The 26,940-nt window shown below is 40.8% G+C and overlaps 1 protein-coding gene across 1 annotated transcript; it reads left to right on the forward strand.

Annotated features, from left to right (window-relative positions):
- The first annotated feature begins 3,517 nt into the window (after positions 1 to 3,517).
- On the forward strand, positions 3,518 to 25,052 carry LOC137099838 (NLR family CARD domain-containing protein 3-like). Its single transcript, XM_067477156.1, has 8 exons — positions 3,518 to 3,722; positions 11,860 to 11,938; positions 12,128 to 12,341; positions 12,587 to 14,384; positions 15,023 to 15,196; positions 15,870 to 16,043; positions 16,185 to 16,231; positions 17,269 to 25,052. The coding sequence occupies exons 1-8, from the start codon at positions 3,634 to 3,636 to the stop codon at positions 17,793 to 17,795; spliced, it is 3,102 nt and encodes a 1,033-aa protein (XP_067333257.1). The 5' UTR covers positions 3,518 to 3,633; the 3' UTR covers positions 17,796 to 25,052.
- Positions 25,053 to 26,940: the final 1,888 nt, after the last annotated feature.

A 26,940-nucleotide genomic window follows, 5' to 3' on the forward strand; every position in this document is an offset into this window, starting at 1 on the left:
AGCACTGAGTCACGGAGGATTGAAGAAGTTTCATCTGGTATTAAGAGACAGTTGGAGGCAAAAGGAGTGAAGTTTGAATTTTCTTCGTCAGCCTGCAAGCACCGATGCATCCGACACCGCTCAGATACTGATTTTTTGTGGACAGTGAACTGAACGTGAGTGAAGAGCTACTTGACCTCCAGAGACTGAAGGACCAAACAAGAGGGACAGATTTCTTTGATTCTGTTTGTTCCGCCGTAGATGACATAAAACTACAGCGGAATAAAATCACGGGGATTATTACGGATGGATTATCAACTCTGGTGTCAGCGAAGAAGGAGGTAAAGCTATAAAACTCCATTGTATTATTCACCAACAAGTTCTATGTGGCAAACATCTGAAATATGATCACGTTATGAAACCGGTGATAAAGGCTATTAATTATATTCGCTCCAAAGCCCTTTGCCACCTGTTTCAACAATTTCTACTGGACATTCAGGCTGAATACGGAGATGTTGTGTATCACACTGATGTAAAATGGCTCAGTCGGGGGTCTGCACTGCATCGTTTTACTCTCTTAAAGAGGAAATTGGACAATTGGCAACAAAGGGACAACCGATGCCAGAACTAACCGGTCCTGTTTGGCTGGCTGGCTTTGGATTTTTAGTCGACATAACCCGAAATCTGAACGTCCTGAACACGAAGCTTCAGGGGCAAAATGCAGTGATAAGCCAACTGTATTCACGTATCAAAGCCTTTCGGACCAAGCTGCTACTTTTCCAAAGCCACTTGTCACAAACGCAGAAATGATGACCCGATTTCCAGCGAACAATTTCAATGCGCAAATGAGGAATTATGCCGCAAATTATTTCCATGCTTTCAACAGCGTCTCAGGGATTTTGCAACTATTGAAGAGGAGATCAGGCTTTTTTCCGTGGATCCCAGTGACGTAACAGTCCACCTGCAGTTGGAGCTCAGTGAGCTGCAGTGTGACACCAACAAGTCCCTCTTGTCAACTGTTCATTCTCAGTTATGAACATGAATAAGAACCGTGTGAGAACAAGACTAAGCGACTCCCACCTGCGTGACATTTTGCGCATTAAAAGCACCGTTTTTGAGCCAGACCTGCCCAGTTTACTGCAGTGGAGATCTCAGTATCACCCTTCACATTAAAGCAAACATGTTATTTGTTGATTCTGTTGAATAAAGGTTTGAGTTTGAGTCAAATTTCATAAAATACTTGCATTCAATTTATTTTTTTAACCTATATTTATCCAGATCAGGCTGTTATCAGATCTACCTAGCAGCAGAAAGCATAGTAAAACTAAGCAACCCCCCTCCCCCCTCCCCCATCAGTGGCATGTAAAATTCATACTGGCTCGTATGATTATTTTTTTATGTCAATATGCCCCTGAGCCAAACAGACAGTCAGTACTTTTCAGAGTATGACTTTAACAGGTACTGGAGTACTTTTACTCCGGTATTGATATTGTTACTACTCAAGGAAACTGAATACTTCTTCCACCCCCGGATGCTATGGGACACAAACCGACCTGCTGCCCGGTTCCACTTGTCCTCCATGGACCTCAGGCTGTCCAGCAGCTTTCACATTAGGTTTATCCCCGAAAACACCAAATAAAAGACAAGATAAACGTCCGAACGGGGAATAAAGTTGAAATGAAACTCGTTCAAAGTGACATGTTGTGTTTAACAGAGAAACTGACTGATGAAGCAGGAGACGGAAAAGCTCTGACACAGTCGTCGTTTTTTGGAACCAGCCACTAAAGTTTAGTTGCCCCTTTCTTCCCGTACTTACGGTATGGGTACCAGGAAAGCTAAAAAAAGAGCGTAGAAGCTCCGGGAGTGTTGCAAGAATAAATTAACACTTCAATGGAATATGACAAATATAAATCATAACAGAACCAATAAAAATTGTGATATGTGAAATAATGTATTTTCCAATATATAGTGAAAAATGTGTCTTAAACTTGAAATGTAACAAAAACTGTTACAGTTGTTTTAATAAAGTAAAGGGAAAATCCCCACGAATCAGTATTGTAACTAACAGTGTTTTCACGTTTGGATTCTTATAAAACGTTTTTCTTCAGAGGTTACAACAATATTTCAATGCATTCTCGTTAAGAGTCTATTATAACCATAATAATTTTGAACCAATTGTACTGTGCGGGTTTTGAAGCCATTAAAGCGAAATTGTCCTGTAACAGCATTGTAACTCACACTCTTTACCTTTGAACTTTCATAAAAAGCTGTTACCAAACACTTTCTCTTTTAGAGTGATGTATATTCTGATAATGGCAATTTATTAAAATGGTGTTGTTATTTTATTCCAAAACTGTCCAGTAAAATGAGTCCAAAATGAGTGTGGTTATAGTCGACATTGAAGGTTTCAGGTAAACTATGAAGAGAAATCCTAGTACTCGTACCGTAAGTACAGGGGAAAAGGCGCAACAAACTGTTCCAACAAACAACCGCGACTTTACCGCAGTTTCAGGTGAGGAGCCAGTAGCAGAAAGTTGTCAGGAAGTCTGCGGACTCTAACCAGCGGCGTATTGGTGTCTGCAGAAGCAGGTAAACTGTACATTTGTCCCCCAGATTTGATTGAAGTGGTCGTGCAGCAAAGGGAAGAACGAAGCCACATGTAACACTACTCTTCTATATTTAGCACTAGAGTCTAGTGTGAACGAAGGTCGACATTAGCTGCTTAGCTATGTGAGGGTTGTTTAGCTCGCTGTTAATATGATTCTTCATATTTCCCATGTGTTATTGCTGCTAATTATTGGTGTGTGTGCACGTTTGATGGTTGGAATACAATAGATTTTTGTATTTGAGTTACTTTAGTTCCACTAATGCTGATGTATTATTACACATGTAGCTGCAGAAAGTATTTCAAAGTCATTAAAAGTGGCTCCACTTATAGCTGTTCCTGTTCTTGTTCCACACCAAGTCTCTATAGTAACACTGATCTTCCTTCTTAGTTTGAAATTAGTTTTAGAAACAAAATGTTTGCACCTCATTTGTCATAGTTTGTTGAACATATCTGGACTAAACCTGTACATTTATCTGAAAACAGTCTTTATGTTCACAGTCTGTGAACAGATTTATGTCTCTAACATCCTGTTTGTAAAAACACTGCCCACAGTAAAAACTGTGACATCCCATCTCCAACTGTCATCACTGGTTCCTTTTAACCATGAACAAAACCTGCTAAGGTTCCTAAACTCGACATACTTAAACTATATGTAATACAGATCTTTGTCCTTTTTGTCCTTTTGAAAGTTTGAAAGCCTGTTACTCTGAATAAATAAGAAGAGGATGAAGTCATGTTTGTAGGCAGAGAGAGAAGAGGAAAGCTAAGAATGTAGGACTGACAATAGGGACTTTGAATGTTGGGACTATGACAGGGAAGCATTGAGAGTTGGTTGAAAAAAAATGTAAAATGTCTATTTGCAGTGAAGGATGTTTAATAAAAGTTTACATTCTTCATTTCTCTCTGATCTTCTCTGTGTTTCCAGCTGAAGCTCCAAAGTCTCTGTGACTGGATGTGAATTCAGCAGCTGAGCAGCTTCAAGGGAACATTGTCAGTGTTGTTGCTGTAAAGACTGAGCTCAGCTCCCAGCAGGTGTGGACTCTGCTATGAATCAGTGTGAGGACAGAGAGGAGGGAGTCCCTCCCTCTAAAACCACTCTGTGTGGGGGACATGAGAGCCAGACCAAAGACCAGAGGTGAGATGAGGATCTCTAACTGTCCATGACTCTTGTCCATGTCAAATCAGTCCACCATCATTATTCCCACTCACTGTCACATCTGCCACTCAGCTCCTCAATAACAGCTTAGAAGAACTAATCATCAACTACTAACTGTCTTAGTTAACAAAGAGCCAACCACTGATTAGTCAACTAAGCAACTAAGATGAGACAGCATCTTTCATCAGATTCCACGTTGATGAACAGGAGAACGTTCCTCATCCACTGTCTTCTTACTGACTTTCTATCTGCTTCTAACATTTCAGCTGCTGACAGTCTGCTCACAATTCATCTGCTTTCAGCTTCTAACTACTTTCATTTGTCTCTTGTTGGTTTGGATCAGGATGAAGAAGCAGAGACCAGACTCTGCTGAACCCAGCTGGGTCTCTATGAAGAGTGATGGGTCTATGGACAGACCTATTAACTTTAAAGATGAACAACCTGCTCATGGAAGGTAAGAAATAAAACCGAGCTTTTTATTTTCTGATTTGTCTGATAAGAGGAATCATTTCTTAGTCCAGAGCTTCACAGTCTGAGTAAGACTGAACTTCTTGCTTTGGGAGCTGCTGATCTCTGTCACTATCAACTCCACAGTTGATGGTGGTAACCAGAGTTTGGACATAACCCTGACAGTATAATGTACATGTTTGCTTCAGTGAACTAAAGATTTACAGTTCATCCAGTGTCTTTTTCATGTTACATATCTGCAGTTTGTGAAGGTTGAAGAAATTATTAGAATTATTATTATCACAGTTTAGAATCTAAAATTGCCCGTAGGTGTAAATGTGAGTGCAGATGGTTTGACTGTCTGTGTATGTCTCACTGTGTGGCCCTGAGATAGACTGGAGACCTGGCCAGGGTCTACCTCCCCTCTCCCCCGATGACAGCTGGGAAAGGCTCCAGCCCCCCTGCAACCCAAATAAAAAACATTACAAACCAGCAAAACTTAAAATAAGATCATTAGAATTCATCTGCTTTCAGCTTCTAACTACTTTTCATTTGTCTCTTGTTTGTTTGGATCAGGATGAAGAAGCAGAGACCAGACTCTGCTGAACCCAGCTGTGTCTCTATGAAGAGTGACTGGTCTGCAGGTCGCTTTATTGACTTTAAAGTTGCACAACCTGCTCATGGAAGGTAAGAAATAAAAAATGAGCTTTATTTTCTGATTTGCCTGATAAGAGGAATCATTTCTTAGTCCAGAGCTTCACAGTCTGAGTAAGACTGAACTTCTTGCTTTGGGAGCTGCTGATCTCTGTCACTATCAACTCCACAGTTGATGGTGGTAACCTGAGTTTGGACATAACCCTGACAGAACAATGTACATGTTTGCTTCAGTGAACTGAAGATTTACATTTCATACAGTGTCTTTTTCATGCTACATATTTGCAGTGCGTGAAGGTTGAAGAAATTATTAGAATTATTAATAATGACAGTTTAGAATCTAAAATTGCCCGTAGGTGTAAATGTTAGTGCAAATGGTGTGACTGTCTGTGTATGTCTCACTTTGTGGCCCTGAGATAGAATGGAGACCTGGCCAGGGTCTACGTCCCCTCTCCCCCGATGACAGCTGGGATAGGCTCCAGCCCCCCTGCAACCCAAATAAAAAACATTACAAACCAGCAAAACTTAAAATAAGATGATTAGAATTCATTTGGTTTCACTGCTACTTTTCCTTTGTCTCTTTATTTGTTTGGATCAGGATGAAGAAGCAGAGACCAGACTCTGCTGAACCCAGCTGGGTCTCTATGAAGAGTGACTGGTCTATGTTTGAACGTATTGACTTAAAAGATGAACAACCTGCTCATGAAAGGTAAGAAATGTTTTAGTTATATTAAGACTCAAGACTTTAAGATTAGAAGACTTCTCTTGGTCCCGAGCTGCATAGTTTTTGTTACATTTTGTTAAATAAAGCAGCACATGAAACAGCACATTCTGCTTTTGCCAACCTGAGTCCAAGTCAAAGTCAATACAAGAACACAGGAAATCTGAGAGACATGCAAGCAAAATATCATAAACAGAACCTGTGACATATAAGATAATGAAATAGAAATATCCGGCTGAGCTAAGGGCGACTGTGGCACAGGAGGTAGAGCAGTTGTCCAACAATCCCAGGGTTGTTGGTTTGATTCCCAGCTCCTCCTGTCACATGTTGAAGTGTCCTTGACACTTAGTTGCTCCTGGTGAGTTCAGGTCAGCTGCATAGCAGCTCCCCCATCAGTGTGTGATTATGAGTGTGAATGGGTGAATAAGCAGCAGTGTAAAGTGCTTTGGGTCCCAGTAGATAGAGAAGCTCTATATAAGTGCAGAGCATCTAATTCACTTTCATTAACTAAAATCAGGATGGAATCAGTTGCCAATAGAATCACATCTTTGTGATCTTTGGGACTATTTCCTACAAATAATATTAATGTAACTCAAAAAGAAAGATATGATCAACAAGGACGCTTCTCATCAGTGGTCACCTGCCACCTGCACTCGTTTCAAAGACCTTTCCTCACTACTGCATAACCAGCGTACTGGCACAGCCAAATGGAGAGCACCAAGTAAAGCTACACCACTGAGCTGGTAATGAGTTGCTGAATAACTGACTGAGCAGCAGTGTCCATGTCAGTGGTTTGTCTAAGACCCTAATCAGACACAACGGGTTTTAGTAGTTGTGTTTCTTTTCAATGAGTGAATCGCTGCTTTTGCACCTCTTGTTTCTCTGCTCTACAGGCCTTGTGATTTTTGCAGGAATGCAAGAATGTGTCCAGCTGAAAAAAGAGTTTTATAGAGCACAAACATATACAGACCAACAGTCACAGATATAGATAATAATGCTGTTTTCTACACAAACAATATTAATTTGAATACAAATAATATAATTATGTCAGTATAATGAAGTGAAAATGTAAAACGTAAAATGGAAAAGATCATGGTCTCTGACTTCAGTTTGTCTCTGTTTCCCCAGCTTCACTTCCTGTTTCCAGCTTTTATTTTGTAGCCCAACAGTCCTACTTCCTGTCTTTAGCCTTTTCGGTCACATCACTGCTCATCATCAGCTCTATGATTTTAACTTCTTCCCCGTCTATTTAAACTCGACTTTCCCCACAGTTCACTGCCAGTTAGTCTTTTTATGCTCCTCATGCTCCTGGACATTTTGTCTTCCTGTTTGGACTCTTAACTTCCCTGTTTTGCTGAACTTCTGTCTTTGGACTCTGTTTACTCTATTTTTGGTTTGAGGTTTGAGTATTTACTTGTCCCTGTCCGTCAGCCTCAATTTAACACTTTGTTTGTTTGTTCCTCCCTGTGCATTTATCTTAGCACTAGTGCAGGGGTCTCCAACACACCACTCACCAAAAGCTGAATGAAACCTACATTTTATTTTTTACCCATAGATCTCACTGAGCTAACTTCAGTTATTACCTCATCTAAACCAACAACCTGTCTGCTAGACCCTATTCAAACTAAGCTGCTCAAGGAAGCTTTACCCTTAATAGATACGTTTGTATTAGATATCATCAATCTATCTTTAGAAACAGGCTATGTACCACAGGCCTATAAGGTAGCTGTAATTAAACCACTACTTAAAAAACCCTGTCTTGATCCTGGTGTTTTAGCCAGTTACAGACCAATATCTAATCTCCCTCTAGTTACAAAACAATTATGTGATCACCTTCATAGGAATAATTTGTATGAAGACTTTCAGTCAGGATTTAGAGTTCATCATAGTACAGAAACAGCACTGGTAAAAGTCACCAACGATCTTCTCATGGCCTCAGATAATGGACTCATCTCTATACTTGTTCTGTTAGATCTTAGTGCTGCATTTGATACATTGAATACAACATTTTATTACAGAGACTGGAAGATGAAATTGGAATTACAGGAACTGCACTAGGTTGGTTTAAATCTTATCTGTCTGATAGATTTCAATTTGTTCATGTTAATGATGAATCCTCCATGCACACAAAGGTTAGCTATGGAGTTCCACAAGGCTCTGTGTTAGGACCAATACTTTTTACTTTATATATGTCTCCTTTAGGCAACATTATTAGAAAACACTCACATAAAGGCCTGGATGTCCGACAATTTTTTACTTCTAAACTCAGACAAAACTGAAGTCATAGTATTTGGGCCCAAAAATCTCAGAGATATGATGTCCAACCATATTGTTACTCTAGATGGCATAAGTCTGGCCTCCAGTACTACTGCAAGGAACCTTGGAGTTATTTTTGATCAGGATCTGTCCTTTACCTCACATATAAAACAAATCTCTAGAACAGCCTTCTTCCACCTACGGAACATTGGCAAAATTAGGAGCATACTGTCTCAAAGTGATGCCGAAAAACTGGTCCATGCATTTGTTACTTCTAGGTTGGACTACTGTAATTCCCTACTTTCAGGATGCCCCAGTAACTAAAGAGCCTGCAATTAATCCAAAATGCTGCAGCAAGAGTGCTGACTGGAACTAGCAAGAGAGATCATATTTCACCTTCACTAGCTTCACTCCATTGGCTTCCAATTTAATATAGAATAGAATTTAAAACCCTGCTTCTTACATATAAAGCTCTGAATGATCAGGCTCCATCATATATAGAAGATCTCATAGCACCATATCATCCCAGTAGACCACTTCGCTCTTTACAGGCCTACTTGTGGTTCCCAGAATTTCCAAAGGTAGAATGGAAGGTAGAGCCTTTAGCTATCAAGCTCCTCTCTTGTGGAACCAGCTCCCCAGTTCAGATTCGGAAGGCAGACACCCTCTCTACTTTTAAGTCTAGACTTAAAACCTTCCTCTTTAATAAAGCATATAGTTATGCTGCTATAGGTTCATACTGCTGGGGGACCCAACCTCCGATGCACTGAGCTCCTTTCCTCCTCTCTCCTCTCCTCTCACCCCACAATTGTCACCTTTGTATGTCATTAACTCTAATTGTTTTCTCCCGTAGTTGTCTTTGTCCTTCTCTGTTTTGTTCAAGGGTGAATTGTTGGGTTCAAAAAGTGTCTTGAATATATAATTTAGCCCTTTAGTTTTTGTCTAGTCCAGATTCTGATTGCAGCTTTTTGGTTAATTATTTCCTTCTCTAGATCGTTTGTTTTTCACACCCACTCTGGTTTAGTGTAGTTTCTCCAACATTTCCCATCTATGTGTTTATGTATGTGTCCTGTTTCCCTGACTTCCCAGCACAGTTCAATTTAGTTATGTTCCCTCTGTTCTGATTTACAGTTTTGGTTTAGTCTGTTTCTTTTTCTGTGTGTGGTTTCCTGTCGTCCTTGTGGAGCGATTTTCACTTGTTTTCACCACCTTAGTCCCTACAATAAAACCCCTTAACATTGAAACCTCCTCTTGCCGTCTCCTTACTTGGGTCCTAATCTTCCCTCAACTCATGACAACATATCCAGATGAGTGATATTCCATCCAGATTTTTGGCTTTAATGAGGAAATGAGCTCAGACCTGCCTTGTTACTGTCCACAAACCCGGTTGCATTGCTGTTTTGAGCCACCAGGTGGAGCAGTGTGAGGACGCTGCAGAGTGTGTGATGATCTGAACTTTCTGTCCAATCAAAAACCCTTTGTTTTTCTGTCATTGATCTGCATTGTGAATATAATTCCAGGTCCAGGTCTGTGGTCTGTTTGCCCACTGGCTGCACACACAGTCTTGCTGTTAACTGTGTCTGTTATTTAGCATAACTGCTGCTGTGCAGCGGTACCTTCATTAACCACAATATCATCAGAGAATACAATCACACACATGTCTAGTGTTGGGTTCTAATAACCACAACAGCGCTGATTACACCAGGAAGTACAGTTCTACAACAGTGAAATAAACACAGAAGTCGACTTTGTCTTTTACTTGCTGCAAGGGGAGCCGGCGGGTCTCAGTGACAGTTGCACTCACCCGAACACAGCCACTCCAAAGAGTATCCCCTTGCAAGCTCTTTTTATTGTAAACAGGACAGAACAGAGAAGGGTATGCCTTTACATGATTGGACATTTCATGCATACATTACTTTTCTTTAAGTCAAACCATCTGGTTACTGAACAACCAGATATTCTCACCCAAGAAGGAATGTGGACACATAATGTATGTCCTGCTCTACAGGTCCTAAACTAGAAGATTTACAGAACAGGATGCACCTCCTGCTCTGTCCCAAGGGTAAACTAAATTAAGAAAGAATGTAGCATAGAATATATACATTATACCAAGTTGACCATGTGAGTCCTGTGACCTACCACTCTTCACATAATGATAACAACACAAAGAATATAATATAGAATATAATAGAAAATATAACAAACTCCAACATCTAGATTTCCAACTTTTGGTAGATTTGCACAGACTGAAACAACTAGTGCAAAGAACCTGAACTTTCTGTCTGATACAGAGACATGATCAGCAATGAATCACAGCAGAGAAAGGACAGAGGCTGATTTCTATGTTTTTTAGAACTTTACTGAACTTCCTGCTTTGATAACTGCTGATCTCTGTCACTATCAACTCTCCAGCTGTTGGTGGTAGTTTACACATAACCCTGACAGGACAATGTGCTCGTGTGTGTGTCTTACACATTATCCAGTATGTTCTTTATGTTTAAGGTTGGGGTGACGTGTCCAAATATTCGATTACAAAAATACATAGATTTACAAAGCAGCAGACAGAGGAGGACAGGGATCAGTGATAGGGACTGATTTCATGTTCATTCTTCTATTCTGTTACAGTAACTGAACTGTTTACTGAGGAAATGGAGATGCACCACATTCCTTTAACTTGAATGGAACAAACTCCTGCTTTACGTCCAACTCTTGGCCTATTTTTGGGGAATAATGTCCTGCAGTGCATACTTTGAATTATTCTATTGACATATAAATGATCAATTAAAAATGTTTAATTTTTAGTAAATTAAATGTTATGTAATATTATTATGTTATATATAATATTATTATATAGAAATTGAAAAATAAAAAAAGAGCTTAATGGGAAAATAATTGATAGGTTAGTTGATAAATAAATGATCGACAGATGCAGTCTGTAAAAAGTAAAAAAATATTATAATGATCATCACAGTTCACAGTATTTATTGAGTCAAGTTTCAGCAACATACAAAAAAAACATCAACTACAAATTAGATGATAACTGTGGTTTTATGTGATTATACTGAGAGTATTTTAGTCCCAGGTTCCTTCTGGGTACATGTCAAAGTGTCTTTGGTGAAGACACTGAATCCCCAAGTTGTCCTTGATGTGTGCTCCTTACTTATTTTTATTGGGGTCTACTGTGCTCTGCCAATGAACAGCATCTGCTGGTCCCATCACTACACAAAAGATCCCAAGCAGTCGCTTTGGATAAAAGCATCTAACAAATGACTAATTGCAATTTCCCTTAAAGGACGACTTCAATTTTTAAATTGTTCTCTGTGGCTTTAAATGGTAAATGTTCTGCACTTATAAAGCACTTTTCTACCTATTAGCACTAAAAGCACTTTCACCTATTCATACTTACAATCACACCGATGGGGGAGCTGCTATGCAGGGAGCAACTAAGTTGGGGTTCAGTGTCTTGCTCAAGGACACAGATGCTAAGGTTGATTCCAAATACTGTTATCACAGTTCAGATGTTTACAGCACAAACACTTTGTATTGAGTCAGCAACAAACCAAAAACAGGAAAACTGCAAATGAGATTCAGTCGAAAATCATGTCTTTTTTTAGCTTTCAAATACTTTGTCACTTGTTTATATCAGGATGATACACAGCTCGGTCTCCACGAAGACTGACAGGTTTAAGATTCATTCTATTGACTGTAAAGATGAACAAGCTGCTGATGGAAGGTAAGAATTTCAAACTGAATCCTGACATTCAGAAGTTCATGCAACTGACCTGTAAAGCAAACAAGACCTTTTTGTCCTTCAACTACCACCTTCAGGCTTAAAAGACAAGAAACATCTTTTAATATGTGCAGGATATACAGGTATACACCCTGTCCACATTCAGCCACTGTACTGCAACTTTTACTCAGTGTTTCCCATTTGTCCTGAAGTGAAGGTGTCCACCAGGTGTCCAGATGAACACTTACTTTTTACTCACTTTGTTTATGAGTCATTACATTTCATTAAAGTTTCTATTTTCTCCCTAGAGTTGAGCAGCAGAGCTCAGAGGTTCACAGTGATCAGTTTGCCCAGCAGCATCAACCAGACCTGGACTCCATATTTATGGTCTGTACATGTCCAATCACACTTTGACTATGAACTACATAAAACCCAGACTGAATGTTCAACAACCATTCAGGTCCTAACAGAGTCCATGCTGCTGTGTTCAGACCAGCAGGTCTTCAGACTGACAGATGAATCACATGTTGTCTTCTACCAGTTTAAATGAAATGTTCACTTCTCATTCTGTTCCAGCTGCTGGAGGACAACATTGTCACTTTTGTGAAGAACCAGCTGAAGGAGATCCAGAGGGTCCTGAGACCAGATTACCCAGAATGGTCAGAGAGTCAGAGGGAGGCTGAGGAGGATGAAGAGCAGAGGAGGAGCAGCAGAGAGTCATTTGTGAAGATCACAGTGAACTTCCTGAGGAGAATGAAGCAGGAGGAGCTGGCTGACTGTCTGCAGAGCAGTAAGAGGATTTGAACAGATTTAACATGATGGAAAGAGGAAATGGAAACAGCAGGAGAGAGGTTTCCATTTCCAAACTCCGCTGTAAATATGCTGCACACATCTGTATCAGATCAGAGGCTGTTTGTCCTCCACTGATGATAAAACTGATGGAGGAAGAAAAACTCTACAGACACTTAAATGTTTAGATTCTTTGATTTTCTGAAGGATCCACTCACTGATTTCATTTCTTCTTTGTTCATTCAGGATTTCATGCTGCAGTGTGTCGACGTAAACTCAAGTCTGACCTGAAGAAGAAGTTCCAGTGTGTGTTTGAGGGGATCGCTGAAGCAGGAAACCCAACCCTTCTGAATCAGATCTACACAGAGCTCTACATCACAGAGGGAGGGACTGGAGAGGTCAATGATGAACATGAGGTCAGACAGATTGAAACAGCATCCAGGAAACCAGACAGACCAGAAACAACCATCAGACAAGAAGACATCTTTAAAGCCTCACCTGGAAGAGATGAACCAATCAGAATAGTGATGACAAAGGGAGTGGCTGGCATTGGGAAAACAGTCTTAACACAGAAGTTCACTCTGGACTGGGCTGAAGACAAAGCCAACCAGGACATACAGTTCACATTTCCATTGACTTTCAGAGAGCTGAATGTGCTGAAAGAGAAAAAGTTCAGCTTGGTGGAACTTGTTCATCACTTCTTTCCTGAAACCAAAGAAGCAGGAATCAGCAGGTTTGAAGAGTTCCAGGTTGTGTTCATCTTTGACGGTCTGGATGAGTGTCGACTTCCTCTGGACTTCCACAACAATGAGATCCTGACTGATGTTACAGAGTCCACCTCAGTGGATGTGCTGCTGACAAACCTCATCAGGGGGAACCTGCTTCCCTCTGCTCGCCTCTGGATAACCACACGACCTGCAGCAGCCAATCAGATCCCTCCTGAGTGTGTTGACATGGTGACAGAGGTCAGAGGGTTCACTGACCCACAGAAGGAGGAGTACTTCAGGAAGAGATTCAGAGATGAGGAGCAGGCCATCAGAATCATCTCCCACATCAAGACATCACGAAGCCTCCACATCATGTGCCACATCCCAGTCTTCTGCTGGATCACTGCTACAGTTCTGGAGGATGTGTTGAAAACCAGAGAGGGAGGAGAGCTGCCCAAGACCCTGACTGAGATGTACATCCACTTCCTGGTGGTTCAGTCCAAACTGAAGAACATCAAGTATGATGGAGGAGCTGAGACAGATCCACACTGGAGTCCAGAGAGCAGGAAGATGATCGAGTCTCTGGGAAAACTGGCTTTTGAGCAGCTGCAGAAAGGAAACCTGATCTTCTATGAATCAGACCTGACAGATTGTGGCATCGATATCACAGCAGCCTCAGTGTACTCAGGAGTGTTCACACAGATCTTTATAGAGGAGAGAGGACTGTACCAGGACAAGGTGTTCTGCTTTGTCCATCTGAGTGTTCAGGAGTTTCTGGCTGCTCTTCATGTCCATCTGACATTCAGCAACTCTGGAGTCAATCTGCTGTCAGAACAACAATCACCATCTCTGTGGTCTAAACTGTTTAGACCTGATCTAAAACGTCTCTACCAGACTGCTGTGGACAAGGCCTTAAAGAGTCCAAATGGACACCTGGACATGTTCCTCCGCTTCCTCCTCGGTCTTTCACTGCAGACCAATCAGACTCTCCTACGAGGCCTGCTGACCCAGACAGGAAGTGGATCACAGACCAATCAGGAAACAGTCCAGTACATCAAGAAGAAGATCAGTAAGAATCTGTCTGCAGAGAAAAGCATCAACCTGTTCCACTGTCTGAATGAACTGAATGATGGTTCTCTAGTGGAGGAGATCCAACAGTCCCTGAGATCAGGACGTCTCTCCACAGATAAACTGTCTCCTGCTCAGTGGTCAGCTCTGGTCTTCATCTTACTGTCATCAGAAAAAGATCTGGACGTGTTTGACCTGAAGAAATACTCTGCTTCAGAGAAGGCTCTTCTGAGGCTGCTGCCAGTGGTCAAAGCCTCCAACAAAGCTCTGTATGTGCACATAGACTATTTCACATTAAGTGGATTGTTGTTGGCATGACAGAAAACTGATGTTTGTAACTGGTTTCTTTGGTTTTACTGGATTATTTTTAGACTGAGTGGCTGTAAACTCTCAGAGAGAAGCTGTGAAGCTCTGTCCTCAGTTCTCAGCTCCCAGTCCTCTAGTCTGAGAGAACTGGACCTGAGTAACAATGACCTGCAGGATTCAGGAGTGAATCTGCTGTGTGCTGGACTGAACCAACACCACAGACTGGAAACTCTGAGGTAAATTTAAAGCTACTTTTTTTTTTTATTTACCCATTAAATTGTTCTAGTGTTTCTTTATCTGAACTTTGTTTTAACTGACTAAAAATCTACTTCAGACTAAGTGGCTGTAACCTCTCAAAGAGAAGCTGTGAAGCTCTGTCCTCAGTTCTCAGCTCCCAGTCCTCTAGTCTGAGAGAACTGGACCTGAGTAACAATGACCTGCAGGATTCAGGAGTGAATCTGCTGTGTGCTGGACTGAACCAACACCACAGACTGGAAACTCTGAGGTAAATTTAAAGCTACTTTTTTTAAATTTACCCATTAAATTGTTTTAGTGTTTGTATATCTGAACTTTGTTTTAACTGACTAAAAATCTACTTCAGACTGAGTGGCTGTAAATTTTCAAAGAGAAGCTGTGAAGCTCTGTCTTCAGTTCTCAGCTCCCAGTCCTCTAGTCTGAGAGAACTGGACCTGAGTAACAATGACCTGCAGGATTCAGGAGTGACGCTGCTGTGTGCTGGACTGAGGCAACATCACTGCAGACTGGAAACTCTCAGGTCAGGATTCAGATTTTTGTAAACAGTCATTTGACAAGCTATCATGATGAAGAGGTTTGCTGACTCAGCAGATTGGGTAATGTTTTGTTCTAACCACAGAAACTTGACGTGTTCATCAAAACCAGGTTGAGTAAAGTTGCTGTACTATATTCAGTTGGACTCCAACATGTTTGGTCTGAAGAGAATAATCCCCACAACCAATAAAATATCAATAATTGAAGTGGACACAGATGAACTAATGGACAGCGTTTACTTCGGACTAACTACAAGGCTCCAATGTCATTGTATTATTGCCAGAAATGAAAGGAACAAATGATGGACATTAGTTACTATAACACACATGAGATTCTGCAGATCATAAGCAGGAAAATATGTTTTCACTTGTGTAGCAAACTCCTCTGACCTCTCCAGTATCCTTGCAAAGGCAAAGAGCAGGTCCACAACCTGACTTGGTTCCATGACCCACCTGAATTCTAGTTTCTACAGTTGGCTGTTTAGTTGGTAAAAAAGGTGGAGCATGAATTTGAATGATGACATTTTATAGCCTAGATTTAGTTTATGGTTATGTCTCCAGCAAATGAATAAAGTCAATGTCTTGTCCTGTTATGGAAACGTGTGTGTGTGTGTGTGTGTGTGTGTGTGTGTGTGTGTGTGTGTGTGTGTGTGTGTTTAGTCTGTCAGGTTGTCTGATCACAGAGGAAGGTTGTGCTTCTCTGGCCTCAGCTCTGAGCTCCAACCCCTCGCATCTGAGAGAGCTGGACCTGAGCTACAATCATCCAGGAGACTCAAGAGTGAAGCTGCTGTCTGCTGGACTGGAGGATCCACACTGGAGACTGGACACTCTCAGGTATGGACAGATGGACAGACAACAGCAGCTCTCACACTGTTTCTCTGTGTCTCTGACTAACTGAGGAACTCTGGTTCATGTTTAATGGTGGAGATGAGTGAAGGTGGATGAAGCTGATTCTGACTCTGTCTCTTCCTCCAGGTTCGACCATGGTGGACCACAGAGACTGAAACCTGGTCTGAGGAAGTGTGAGTGTGTTTTAAGTTTGATTCCTGAGAACACAGCTGCACATGTTCCACTAGATTTGAACCTTTTCTTGACTGAAGAACAAAGATGAATTTCTGTTTTTTGTCAGTGTGGCTGGAAAGATGTTAGAATTCAATCAATCAATTTCAAATCCACAGACACAACAAAGTGAACACAGTGATCCAACAAAACTAAGAAATACATTTTATTAACAGTGGAGCCAACAGAAAGTGAACTTTGTTTCTTCTGGGTCTTTTGACTGTCACTGTGTCTTTGTTACCTTCAGGTGCTGCTCGGTAACTAGTACTTCACAGGTTTGACCAATGGAAGTTGTGTTCAAGGACCCCTCACTTTCTTCTCAGTGTGTTTAAGAAATCAGAGCTAAGGTGGCTTGTAGCAGAGTATGTGGTGGAGAGCATGCGGACAGAATCCTCATTAGCCACATTCAGACCAAGTTGATTCAGTCAAAGACTGAAGAGTTGAGTTTTTAGCTGCAGTTCATTTGGTCTATAAAGGAAGGAGGTTTAACTTCAGGCTCTGTGAGGAGGACACATGAATGTTTGGGTCGTCTGTGTGAGAGCACTGGTGCTGACCTGTGTGTATATTGAAACTTTTTCAAATATTCAGTATAGACATGTATTGATAAATCAATACTATTGACAACACTAATACAGACACCAGGAAATAGTTTGCAACAGCTTTAAAACACATTGAAACACCTGTGTTTAAAGATGAAGCTTCACTAAACACCAGGAGGAGAAAAATAGACTTCAAGTGGAAAAAAACACAGGTGTTCCAGAGTTGACTTGTGTCTAATGTGTGTATGATGTGGATTTCATTGATCCATTTCATAAAATGCTCAAGTGGATTGTTGTTCTAACTGGATTGTTGAATTTCACTTGAAATGGAGTCAAACATTCTTCACAGTTGAAGATGAAATGGGAGTTGGAATGATTTACTTTCAGTCATTGTCAGTAAAGTTGCTGATAAATCAACAGATGATAAACTGCAGCTGTTTGTGTCTTGTTCTCTCCATCAGATGCCTGTGAACTGGAACTGGACCCAAACACAGTAAACAGAAAACTACAACTGTCTGACAACAACAGGAAGGTGACACGTGTGGAGGAGGATCAGTCATATCCTGATCATCCAGACAGATTTGAGTTCTTACCTCAGCTGCTATGTAGAAATGTTCTGACTGGTCGCTGTTACTGGGAGGTCGAGTGGAGAGGAAGAGTTAATATATCAGTGAGTTACAGAGGAATCAGAAGGAAAGGAAACAGTAATGACTGTGTGTTTGGAGGGAACAATCAGTGTTGTAGTCTGATCTGCTCTGATCATGGTTACTGTGTCTGGCACAATAACAAACGAACACCCATCTCCTCGTCCTCTGTCTCCCACAGAGTAGCAGTGTATGTGGACTGTCCTGCTGGCTCTCTGTCCTTCTACAGTGTCTCCTCTGACAAACTGATCCACCTCCACACCTTCAACACCACATTTACTGAACCTCTGTATCCTGGGTTCTGGTTCTGGTCTGGTTCCTCATTGTCTCTGTGCAGTGTGTAGGTGTGAGAGTGTCTCCTGTGGACAGAAACTCTGCTGACTGAAGATCAGCTGCTGAAATCAAAGTTCCCTCTGTTCACCATCACACACACTCTGCACCATTGATACTTGGACTTAAGAGAAACATTTGGATGGTTCTTTCATTACTGCCAATCATTTAGGTTGGTGTCAGGTTTGTGTTGATGATGAAGAAAATGTGTTCACTCTTGCACCAAGTCATCCATACTGTCCACCCTGAGTGTTTGTGTTTTCCTAATTAGAACTTCAGCACTAACAGAAAGAAAGAGAAAAAGAATGGGCAGGATGCACAGACTGTGATCCTGCCTCCGGTAGAAGTAGGAGAATAATGACCACTCTGATGTGGACGCTCGACTTGTGTGGTTAGTGTGGAGCAGAGTTGTGTTGTTGCTCCTAACTCCATGAATATATGATGTGGGACATCACAGCCTTTGACCTGCTTCAAACAGGAAAGAAGCATTTGGTCAGAAAGGTTGGTCTACAATTCTTCCAAGATCTAGTAACACTTATCTAAAGAAGTGGGAAAACGTCTATTACATCTTGGTGACGAGGATGGGATGGACATTCTGCTGATCATTACCTGAGTCCAAACTGAAGGGTACTGCCGGCCCAGGAACAAACGGAGGCCTGGATCCCGCCTGATGTCAGGGACAGGTGGTGGACAGCAGATGCTCCATTCCAGCAATAAGGGAGAACAGCTTTAAGAAGCATTTCTTTTCAGTAATAGATCACAGAGGTTGTGTAAAGCTTGTGTGATAGCAACTGTAATATTCTTGTAAAGCCTGTGTGGTAGTGAACAATTGTCTGTGTAATTCTATGTGTTCTGTCAGAAAAAGGAAAACAAGGAAAAAAGGTGAAATAAGGGAAAATAGATACATGTATAGTAGTGAGAAGTACCATCCTCAATAAATAAAGAAATGAATCAATTTAAATATAGAAATACCTAGTGGCAAACAGGTGGCAAAGGGCTTTGGAGCGAATATAATTAATAGCCTTTATCACCGGTTTCATACCGTGATCATATTTCAGATGTTTGCCACATAGAACTTGTTGGTGAATAATACAATGGAGTTTTATAGCTTTACCTCCTTCTTCGCTGACACCAGAGTTGATAATCCATCCGTAATAATCCCCGTGATTTTATTCCGCTGTAGCTTTATGTCATCTACGGCGGAACAAACAGAATCAAAGAAATCTGTCCCTCTTGTTTGGTCCTTCAGTCTCTGGAGGTCAAGTAGCTCTTCACTCACGTTCAGTTCACTGTCCACAAAAAAATCAGTAACTGAGCGGTGTCGGATGCATCGGTGCTTTCGTCGCAGGCTGACGAAGAAAATTCAAACTTCACTCCTTTTGCCTCCAACTGTCTCTTAATACCAGATGAAACTTCTTCAGTCCTCCGTGACTCAGTGCTACGAGCCAGGAAAACATTGGAGAACTGTTGCTTTTTCTCAGTAAAAATGTTCTCTATCATTTTCATCACACAGTCTCAGTAAAAGGTTTGCAGTGCTTGGTTTTCAGCGTTACCACCTCATAACTTGTCTTTGTGCTATTTTCATTCGACTCAATGTCTCTTGTGAAAAAGCTGCTGTTGCCGTTAAACCAGCTTCAAGTTGCTTCAATTTTTCACCGTGTTCGTTCCCAGTTAGCTTGTTTAGCATGTTTCTCTGGTAGCGTCTCTTTATATTGACTCCTTGAACAGAGCCACAGTCTCTTGGCAAATTAGGCAGAGACAGTTGTTTCGTAACTCAGTAAAAAAAGATTCCGATTTCCACTTGTCCTGGAAACGGCGGCACTCGCTGTCAACTTTCCTTTTCTTCCTTCCAGTTGCCATTTTAGAAATGGACAAAAAACAGATCAGGCGCAAAACGGGGTCGCGAGAGTTCGGCCACAAGTTTACTGCCATGTTGTGGTGAAATATAAAATTGCTTTTTTTACGCGTGTATTTTATACTGTGGACAACTGTACTGGCGGGACATATATTATTGATATATTATTGATTTTATGACAGAGGCTTTGGGCCAGTGGAAATATGAACGCGGCCGCATTTGGCCCGCGGGCCGGACTTCGGGCATGTCTGCTGTAATTGATGCAGATGTGGTCTGTCATTGTCATGTTGGAAAATGCAATGTCTTCCCTGAAAGAGACGACATCTGGATCTGAGCATTTGTTGTTCTAGAATTTATACCTTTCAGCATTGATGGTGCCTTTCCAGATGTGGAAGCTGCCAATGCCACACGCACTCATGCAGCCCCAACCATCAGAGAGTTCACTGCCAGCTGGTCTTTTTATGCTCCTCATGCTCCTGGACATTTTGTCTTCCTGTTTGGACTCTGTTTACCCTATTTTTGGTCTGAGGTTTGATTATTTACTTGTCCGTCAGCCTCAGTTTAACACTTTGTTTGTTTGTTCCTCCCTGTGCATTTACCTTAGCACTAGTGCAGGGGTCTCCAACACACCGCTCACCAAAAGCTGAATGAAAGCTACATATTTAAAAACGTAGTCAGATTTGATTGGTCACTCTGTCACTGTTTTTGTTAGTCAGCAGCACATTGAAACCTGAGCTATGATTTTTGAACTGCGGGTTTTTAATCCAACTCAGTAGTTTGATCCTTTTCTCCTCCAGTTCTTATGCCAAGGTGGTGCTGATTCATTTCACTAAAGACAAGCTGGCTGTATCAGTACCACCTTCACATAAGAATATAGAGTTTGGTTCAATTCAAAAATACAAATCGAATCTGTTTACAACAATGTGCAACTTGGTAGGTTCCAAATTTTAAAAGAATAAAATAGGGATGTGGTAAATGGTAAATGTTCTGCACTTATATAGCACTTTTCTACCTATTGGCACTCAAAGCACTTTACACTGCTTCTTATTCACCCATTCACACTCACAATCACACACACTCACACACTGATGGGGGAGCTGCTATGCAGCTGGCCAACACTCACCGGGAGCAACTAAGTTGGGGTTCAGTGTCTTGCTCAAGGACACTTTGACATGTGACCGGAGGAGCCGGGGATTGAACCAACAACCCTGGGATAGATATGTAGTTTAGTGGCATAATTAGCATTGCTAACAATGCCGGATGTGGTTCTAGGTAGATCTGATTGGCCACTGACTGCAGGGTCAGCGGTTCGATCTTTTCTACTCCAGTCCACAGGTCGTGTAATTTGGCCAAGATCCTGTAAGTTGCATATTAATACTTGATCCAACTGAACAAAATGAAAATCATGGGCAGTTTTCCAAAATGAGGTTAAAGGTTGAATTTATGCAAAGATATTGTCAGTGCTGATGATTTAGTAAAGACTAAAACGTCCACACTAGACTAAGCTTTTTTTAATTGTCTGTCTTAGTTTTTTTGGCTCTTTTCTGAGGGTTTCTTCCTCTTTGTCTGCATAACTGGCTTGGAATAAGGCCTTTTTGTGTCGGGGTTTTCTCAAACTCAGCATCTCTATCACAATCCCACAACTCTCACTTTCTGTCATGATCACATAATTCTCTCATATTAACTTATCTCTCTCCATCTCATTTACAACCCCTAACACACTTATACTGTTAAAACACAGATGCCTCTAACACAATTTTTTATCCACACGCTAATGCTACTATTTAGAAACGTGTCAGAAACGTGAAGTTAGAGACTCCAGTGGCCGTAGTCAAATGTCTTCCTGGGGCCAGAGCGGGCGACGTTGAATCATACTTGAAACTCCTGGCTAAGGATAAACGTAAATACAGTAATATTATTATTCACGTGGGAGTTAATGACGCCCGATTACGCAAATCGGAGGTCACTAAAATGAATGTTGAATCGGTGTGTAACTTTGCAAAAACAATGTCGGACTCTGTAGTTTTCTCTGGACCCCTGTCAAATCTGACCAGTGACGACATGTACACCCGCATGTCGTCATTCAACCGCTGGCTGTCTAGGTGGTGTCCAGCAAACGATGTGGGCTACATAGACAATTGGAAACGTTTTTGGGGAAAACCTAGGCTGATTAGGAGAGATGGCATCCATCCTACTTTAGATGGTGCAGCTTTCTTATCCAGAAATATGGCTGGTTTTATTAAACAACCAAAAGTATGACAATCCAGAGTTGAGCCTAGGATGCAGAGATCCTGTCCTACACGCCTCTCTGCAGTATCCTTACAACCGTCACCCCCCCACAACTCCCACATACCTATAGAGACTGTATCTGTTCCCCGACCTAAATTACATAAAGTAAATATGACAACAAGAGGAGTTAATCATAATAACCTAATAAAAGTTAAGACTACTCCTCTTACAGAACAAAACCCCAAAAACTATTAAATGTGGATTATTAAATATATTATTAAATATCAGATCTCTCTCTTCTAAATCTCTGTTAGTAAATGACTTGATAAATTATCATCAATTCGATTTATTCTGTCTCACTGAAACTTGGTTGCAGCAGGAAGAATATGTCAGTTTAAATGAGTCATATCAATGATCATGTTCCTAGATGCACAGGTTGAGGTGGAGGAGTTGCAGCAATCTTCCATTGTAGCTTATCAATAATTCCTAGACCTAAACATAGTTATAACTCATTTGAGAGCATTACTCTTAGCCTTTCACACCCAAACTGGAAAACTCAAAAACCACTATTATTTGTTATCGTGTACCGTCCTCCAGTCCCTTATTCAGAGTTTTTGATTGAATTTTCTGATTTTCTATCTGATTTAGTGCTTAGTACAGATAAAGTCATTATAGTGGGTGACTTTAACATTCATGTAGATGCTGACAGTAACTGCCTGAGCACTGCGTTTAATTCATTATTAGATTCAATTGGTTTTTCCCAAAATGTAAATAAACCCACTCACTGTTTTAGTCACACGTTAGACCTTGTCCTTACGTATGGAATTGAAACGGATAATTTAACAATATTTCCTCACAACTCTCTTCTGTCTGACCATTTTTTAATAACATTTGAATTTACAATAACAGACTATATAGCAGTTAGGGAAAAATTCCACTATAGCAGATGCTTAAGTGAAAAAGCTGTCAACAAATTTAAAGAAATGATTCTTTCATCATTTTCTTCACCATATGTTAATACAATGGAAAGTAGTCTCCTTAATGTTACTCCTGCACAAGTAGATTATCTTGTTGACAATTCTGCAGCCTCACTACGTACAATACTCGATAGTGTTGCCCCTCTAAAAAAGAAGGCAGTAAATCAGCAGAGGTGATCTCCATGGTATAGCTCACAAACACACAACTTAAAACAGGAAACACGAAAGTTAGAAAGGAAGTGGTTCCAGAAATTTTGAAGAATCTCATTTAGCCCATTTAGAGGAAAGTTAAGGGAAATCTAAGTAACTATACACAGCAACCTTTCCTCAGTTTCTTACAGCTGTTACTGTTGGTAATAGATGTTTGACCTTCTACAAACAATATTTGCAACAATCTTACAGTTTCTCCAAGTCATTAAATAGAAAAACTGAATCTTCTAATCTGTTAGTCATATAAATACAATTACAAATCTTTTCTTTAAGTACTAAAGTAATTACTGAAGTCTTGCACCACCTGAGTGCTTCCACCTCTGCTCTTATATGTCCCTATGTTCCTGCCTCTTCTGGAAGAAAGTGTCCACATGAAGCCAAAGTCTGCTGGTCAAATCATTGGTTTTACATGTGAATGAGTGAAAGAAATGATGAAACAGTTCAGAGAGTCTGGACTGTCCTGGTGGGTCTACATGGAAAATAAAGTTGAACTGTTTGAGTCCTCGTCTTTCTCTGAGCAATGACAGGTTTGTATTTTCCAACCATCTCCCCACATCAGTGTTTGATGGCACATGTGTTGGGTAAAGTAGTTTTTTCTGATTAATGTCTGGTTAAAGTTTGTCATCTAACATGGTCAATTTATAAAAAGTTCATATTCAAGGACAATGTATTTGATTTGTAGAGCACTTTTCATACATAACAGCAGCTCAAGGTTGATTGAATGAGCGTTGCATCACCAGTGCTGTACAACTGTCAGGATCTCTCTGCACTTCCTGTCTGTGGACTTTTATTTTGTGGCCCTTCTCCCTACTTCCTTGGTGGCCTTGGTTCTTTTCCCCAGCTTTGCCCTCGTTGTCCCTCATTGTTTGCACCTGTTCCACCCTCTATTTAAGTTCAGTCTTCCCTTCACTCCCCTGCCAGATCCTCGTTGTTGTTAATGTGGTCTCTGCCATCGTGGTTACTGTCTTCCTTGTTGTCGTTATTACTCTCACCAACCCCACATCTGGATGTATGTTTCATGGACTCTGCCTGTTGCTCCCGGGTTTTGTGTTTGAGGTTTGCCTTCTGTTTCATTCAGTGATTTGATTTAGCCTCTTGTTAATTTCCACTTGTTTGGCCTTGGTTATTTCAGGTATTAGTTATGCTTCTGTGTTTTTCTATTTGCCACTGCTTTGTGTTCAATTTGTTCATGTCTGCCTCCCTTGAGTTCCTGTATTAGTTCCTGTGGTCCCGTTTATAAGATTTTTGTCATATCCATGTTTTCATTCTATTTTAGTGGTTTATGTTTCTCATCAGTGTAATTTGTTTGGCGTTTACCTGTTTGTTAGTTTTCCTGGTCTATCCATTCAGATTTATTTTAGGCTTCAGATCCCTGTCCAAGGTTTTGGTTCGCTCAGTTCATGATTCAGTTTAGTTATCCTCGTGTTTCATGTTTGATACTTGGCTTGTTTTCTTTTGAGTTCTCCTCTCAGGAGCGAGTTTATGTTAATCCTTTAGCCTTTTTCAATAAAACCTGTTAATCAGTTCCCTCCCCCTTGCTGTCTCTTCACTTGGGTCCACCCTTAAACCAAAATCTTGACGACAACAGATAATCCTGCATGTTCAGCCAGTACAAAGCTTCTTTCACCGTCAGAAATGACGACAAATGATCAAAAAAGCTTTAGGAAGATAATGAACATTGTTAGTCAAAGGTTTACAAAAAGAAAATTAAATCCATTTCTCACAGTTCAGTTCAGAAAATATTGATTATTATGGTCAGAAACCTATTTCGTTCTCCATTTTCCTTGTTGATCACAATATGCAGCATAGGACCATTTTGTGTCATGCAGCTCTGCTGTTGCCCAGAACCTGTGGACAATGTTAGTGTTGAACTCAATTCAAACACCTCATTATAAAAACATTCAAACTGAGTTTAAATCTCCGAGTTTCTGGCAGATTTGCAGTTTTTGATCAGTGACTCTGCTCAGACTCCAGCAGCATTTAGTGTCTTCCTGCTCTGATTCCTGCTTTTTAAAGCCACTGCACATGTTCAGTAGTGTTTCTCTCTCTGAGCCCAGTCACTGTCTGTTTGACTTTTCACTTTGTCAACAGGTTTTCTCACATCACTTTCAGCTTTGTCTCTGAGGAAAAAGTGGTTGGAAAGCTGCTCTCTGAATCCATCCCTGGGACTAATGATCATATTCAGCTTTTTCCTTCATCTGTTCTTCACTTTCTAAAGAGCAGAGAAGAGGCAGCTGCTCCTTCATGCTGAGATCAAGTTCAAGAAAGTTTGACTCTAAATGTTGAAGCTAGTTTTTCTTCCACCATGTTTGTTCTGTGTGAGGATACAGAGAGCAGCACACACATTCAATCCTCTGAACTGTGACCAGAGCTTTGAACCATGTTTCAATCCTGACTCATTGTTACTGCATCTCATCACAGACTGGAGATGAAGACAGTTCATAGAAAGATTTTTCAAAAGAGATGTCGATCATTTTGTCACTGTTCTACATTTTAACACCTAATATTTCCTAACAATGACTAATGGCAGTGTAATAAACATAAAAACTGTCTCATGTTACTGTCAGTGCTGATCCATCCACCCATTCCCACTGACATCCTCCTGAAGTATATTGAGTCATTAAATCAATCCAAGACTCCTTATTTATATTCAGCTCAGTGACAAATTCCAGTGACTCTGGACTTTACCTCTGCGATGGAAAACCTGCCGCTTATCTGCATGTGTTCAGAGACTAGAAGGTCTGTGGTAGGTGAGACAAACTGAAACTACACAAAGAGACAGAAAATAAAAACACATGAAGATGGAGAAAAGTTCTTGTTTTTCCCCGAATTGTGAGCAATTTACACTCATTACACATTACATTTTGTTTGTTAGATACAGAAGATCACGGGTTTGAATCCCACCCCGCCAGGTGTGGCCCCGCCCAGCCACCAAGTTCCATCTTGGTGACGGCCCCAAGCCTGGACATGAATGGGAAGGTTACGGCAGGAACACACTACATTTTGTTAAAGACATTTCAAAATTGGGTCCATCATTTCTTGGCTCAGACATTATAGGGCTGATTTGTGAAAAGCTAAAATAGTAGCTTACATTACACTGACAGTGGCTGGACCCAAGCAAACCATTAAAGTAACAATAATGAACATGAGAAAGATGCTGTACAGAGACTGAAACTCTGAAGCTGATGTGTTTGAATGACGTGGTTCATGGTGGGACACCTGGGAACATGTGTGTGAGGTTTGAGGTCATCTAGTGGCTGGATGGAGTAAGACAGGAGACAGAGACCAAATCTAACAGAGAGTGGCCACACGGAGCTGCTTTACACCAGATGCTGTTTCATACATTATCACACAGCAGACTGACTGTCTCACAGAGTCTCGCGTCCTCCCCGTACAATCTGATGTCCATTATTATTATTTCTCTCTGTTGTTTCTTTTCCTGATCATTGCAGTACTGGAATCTAAGGTAACTTCAGTGAGAGGAAATAAGCTGGTGTTTGAACATTTTGTCTGAATTTAGAGAGAATTCCTTTGTGTGACATCAAACTTCACACCTTCTCTGCAGGCACCACTGCTCTCAGCACTTTACACAATGACCTCCACCCTTTCCTGTGTAACCCTGTGTAATGTACTGCACTTTATTATAGAAACAACACTCAACATTTATAGTCACACGCTGCTGTTGGAAAAAAGGTTTATATTTGCTGCAGATGAGTGATAGTTTAAGATGAACATATACTTTGACATTTCATTTAAAATGCTTTTTCATTCAGTTATGATTCTCTACTTAAATCCTTCATTGCTGTGGTTGTCGTTAATCATTTTCACGTCATGAATTCAGTTTAATTATCATATCTTTTAATAATTTCCCCAGAAGCATCACTGTTT

Source organism: Channa argus, chromosome 1 (genome assembly GCF_033026475.1).
Source record: "Channa argus isolate prfri chromosome 1, Channa argus male v1.0, whole genome shotgun sequence".
In the NCBI taxonomy this organism is placed as follows: Eukaryota; Metazoa; Chordata; class Actinopteri; order Anabantiformes; family Channidae; genus Channa; species Channa argus.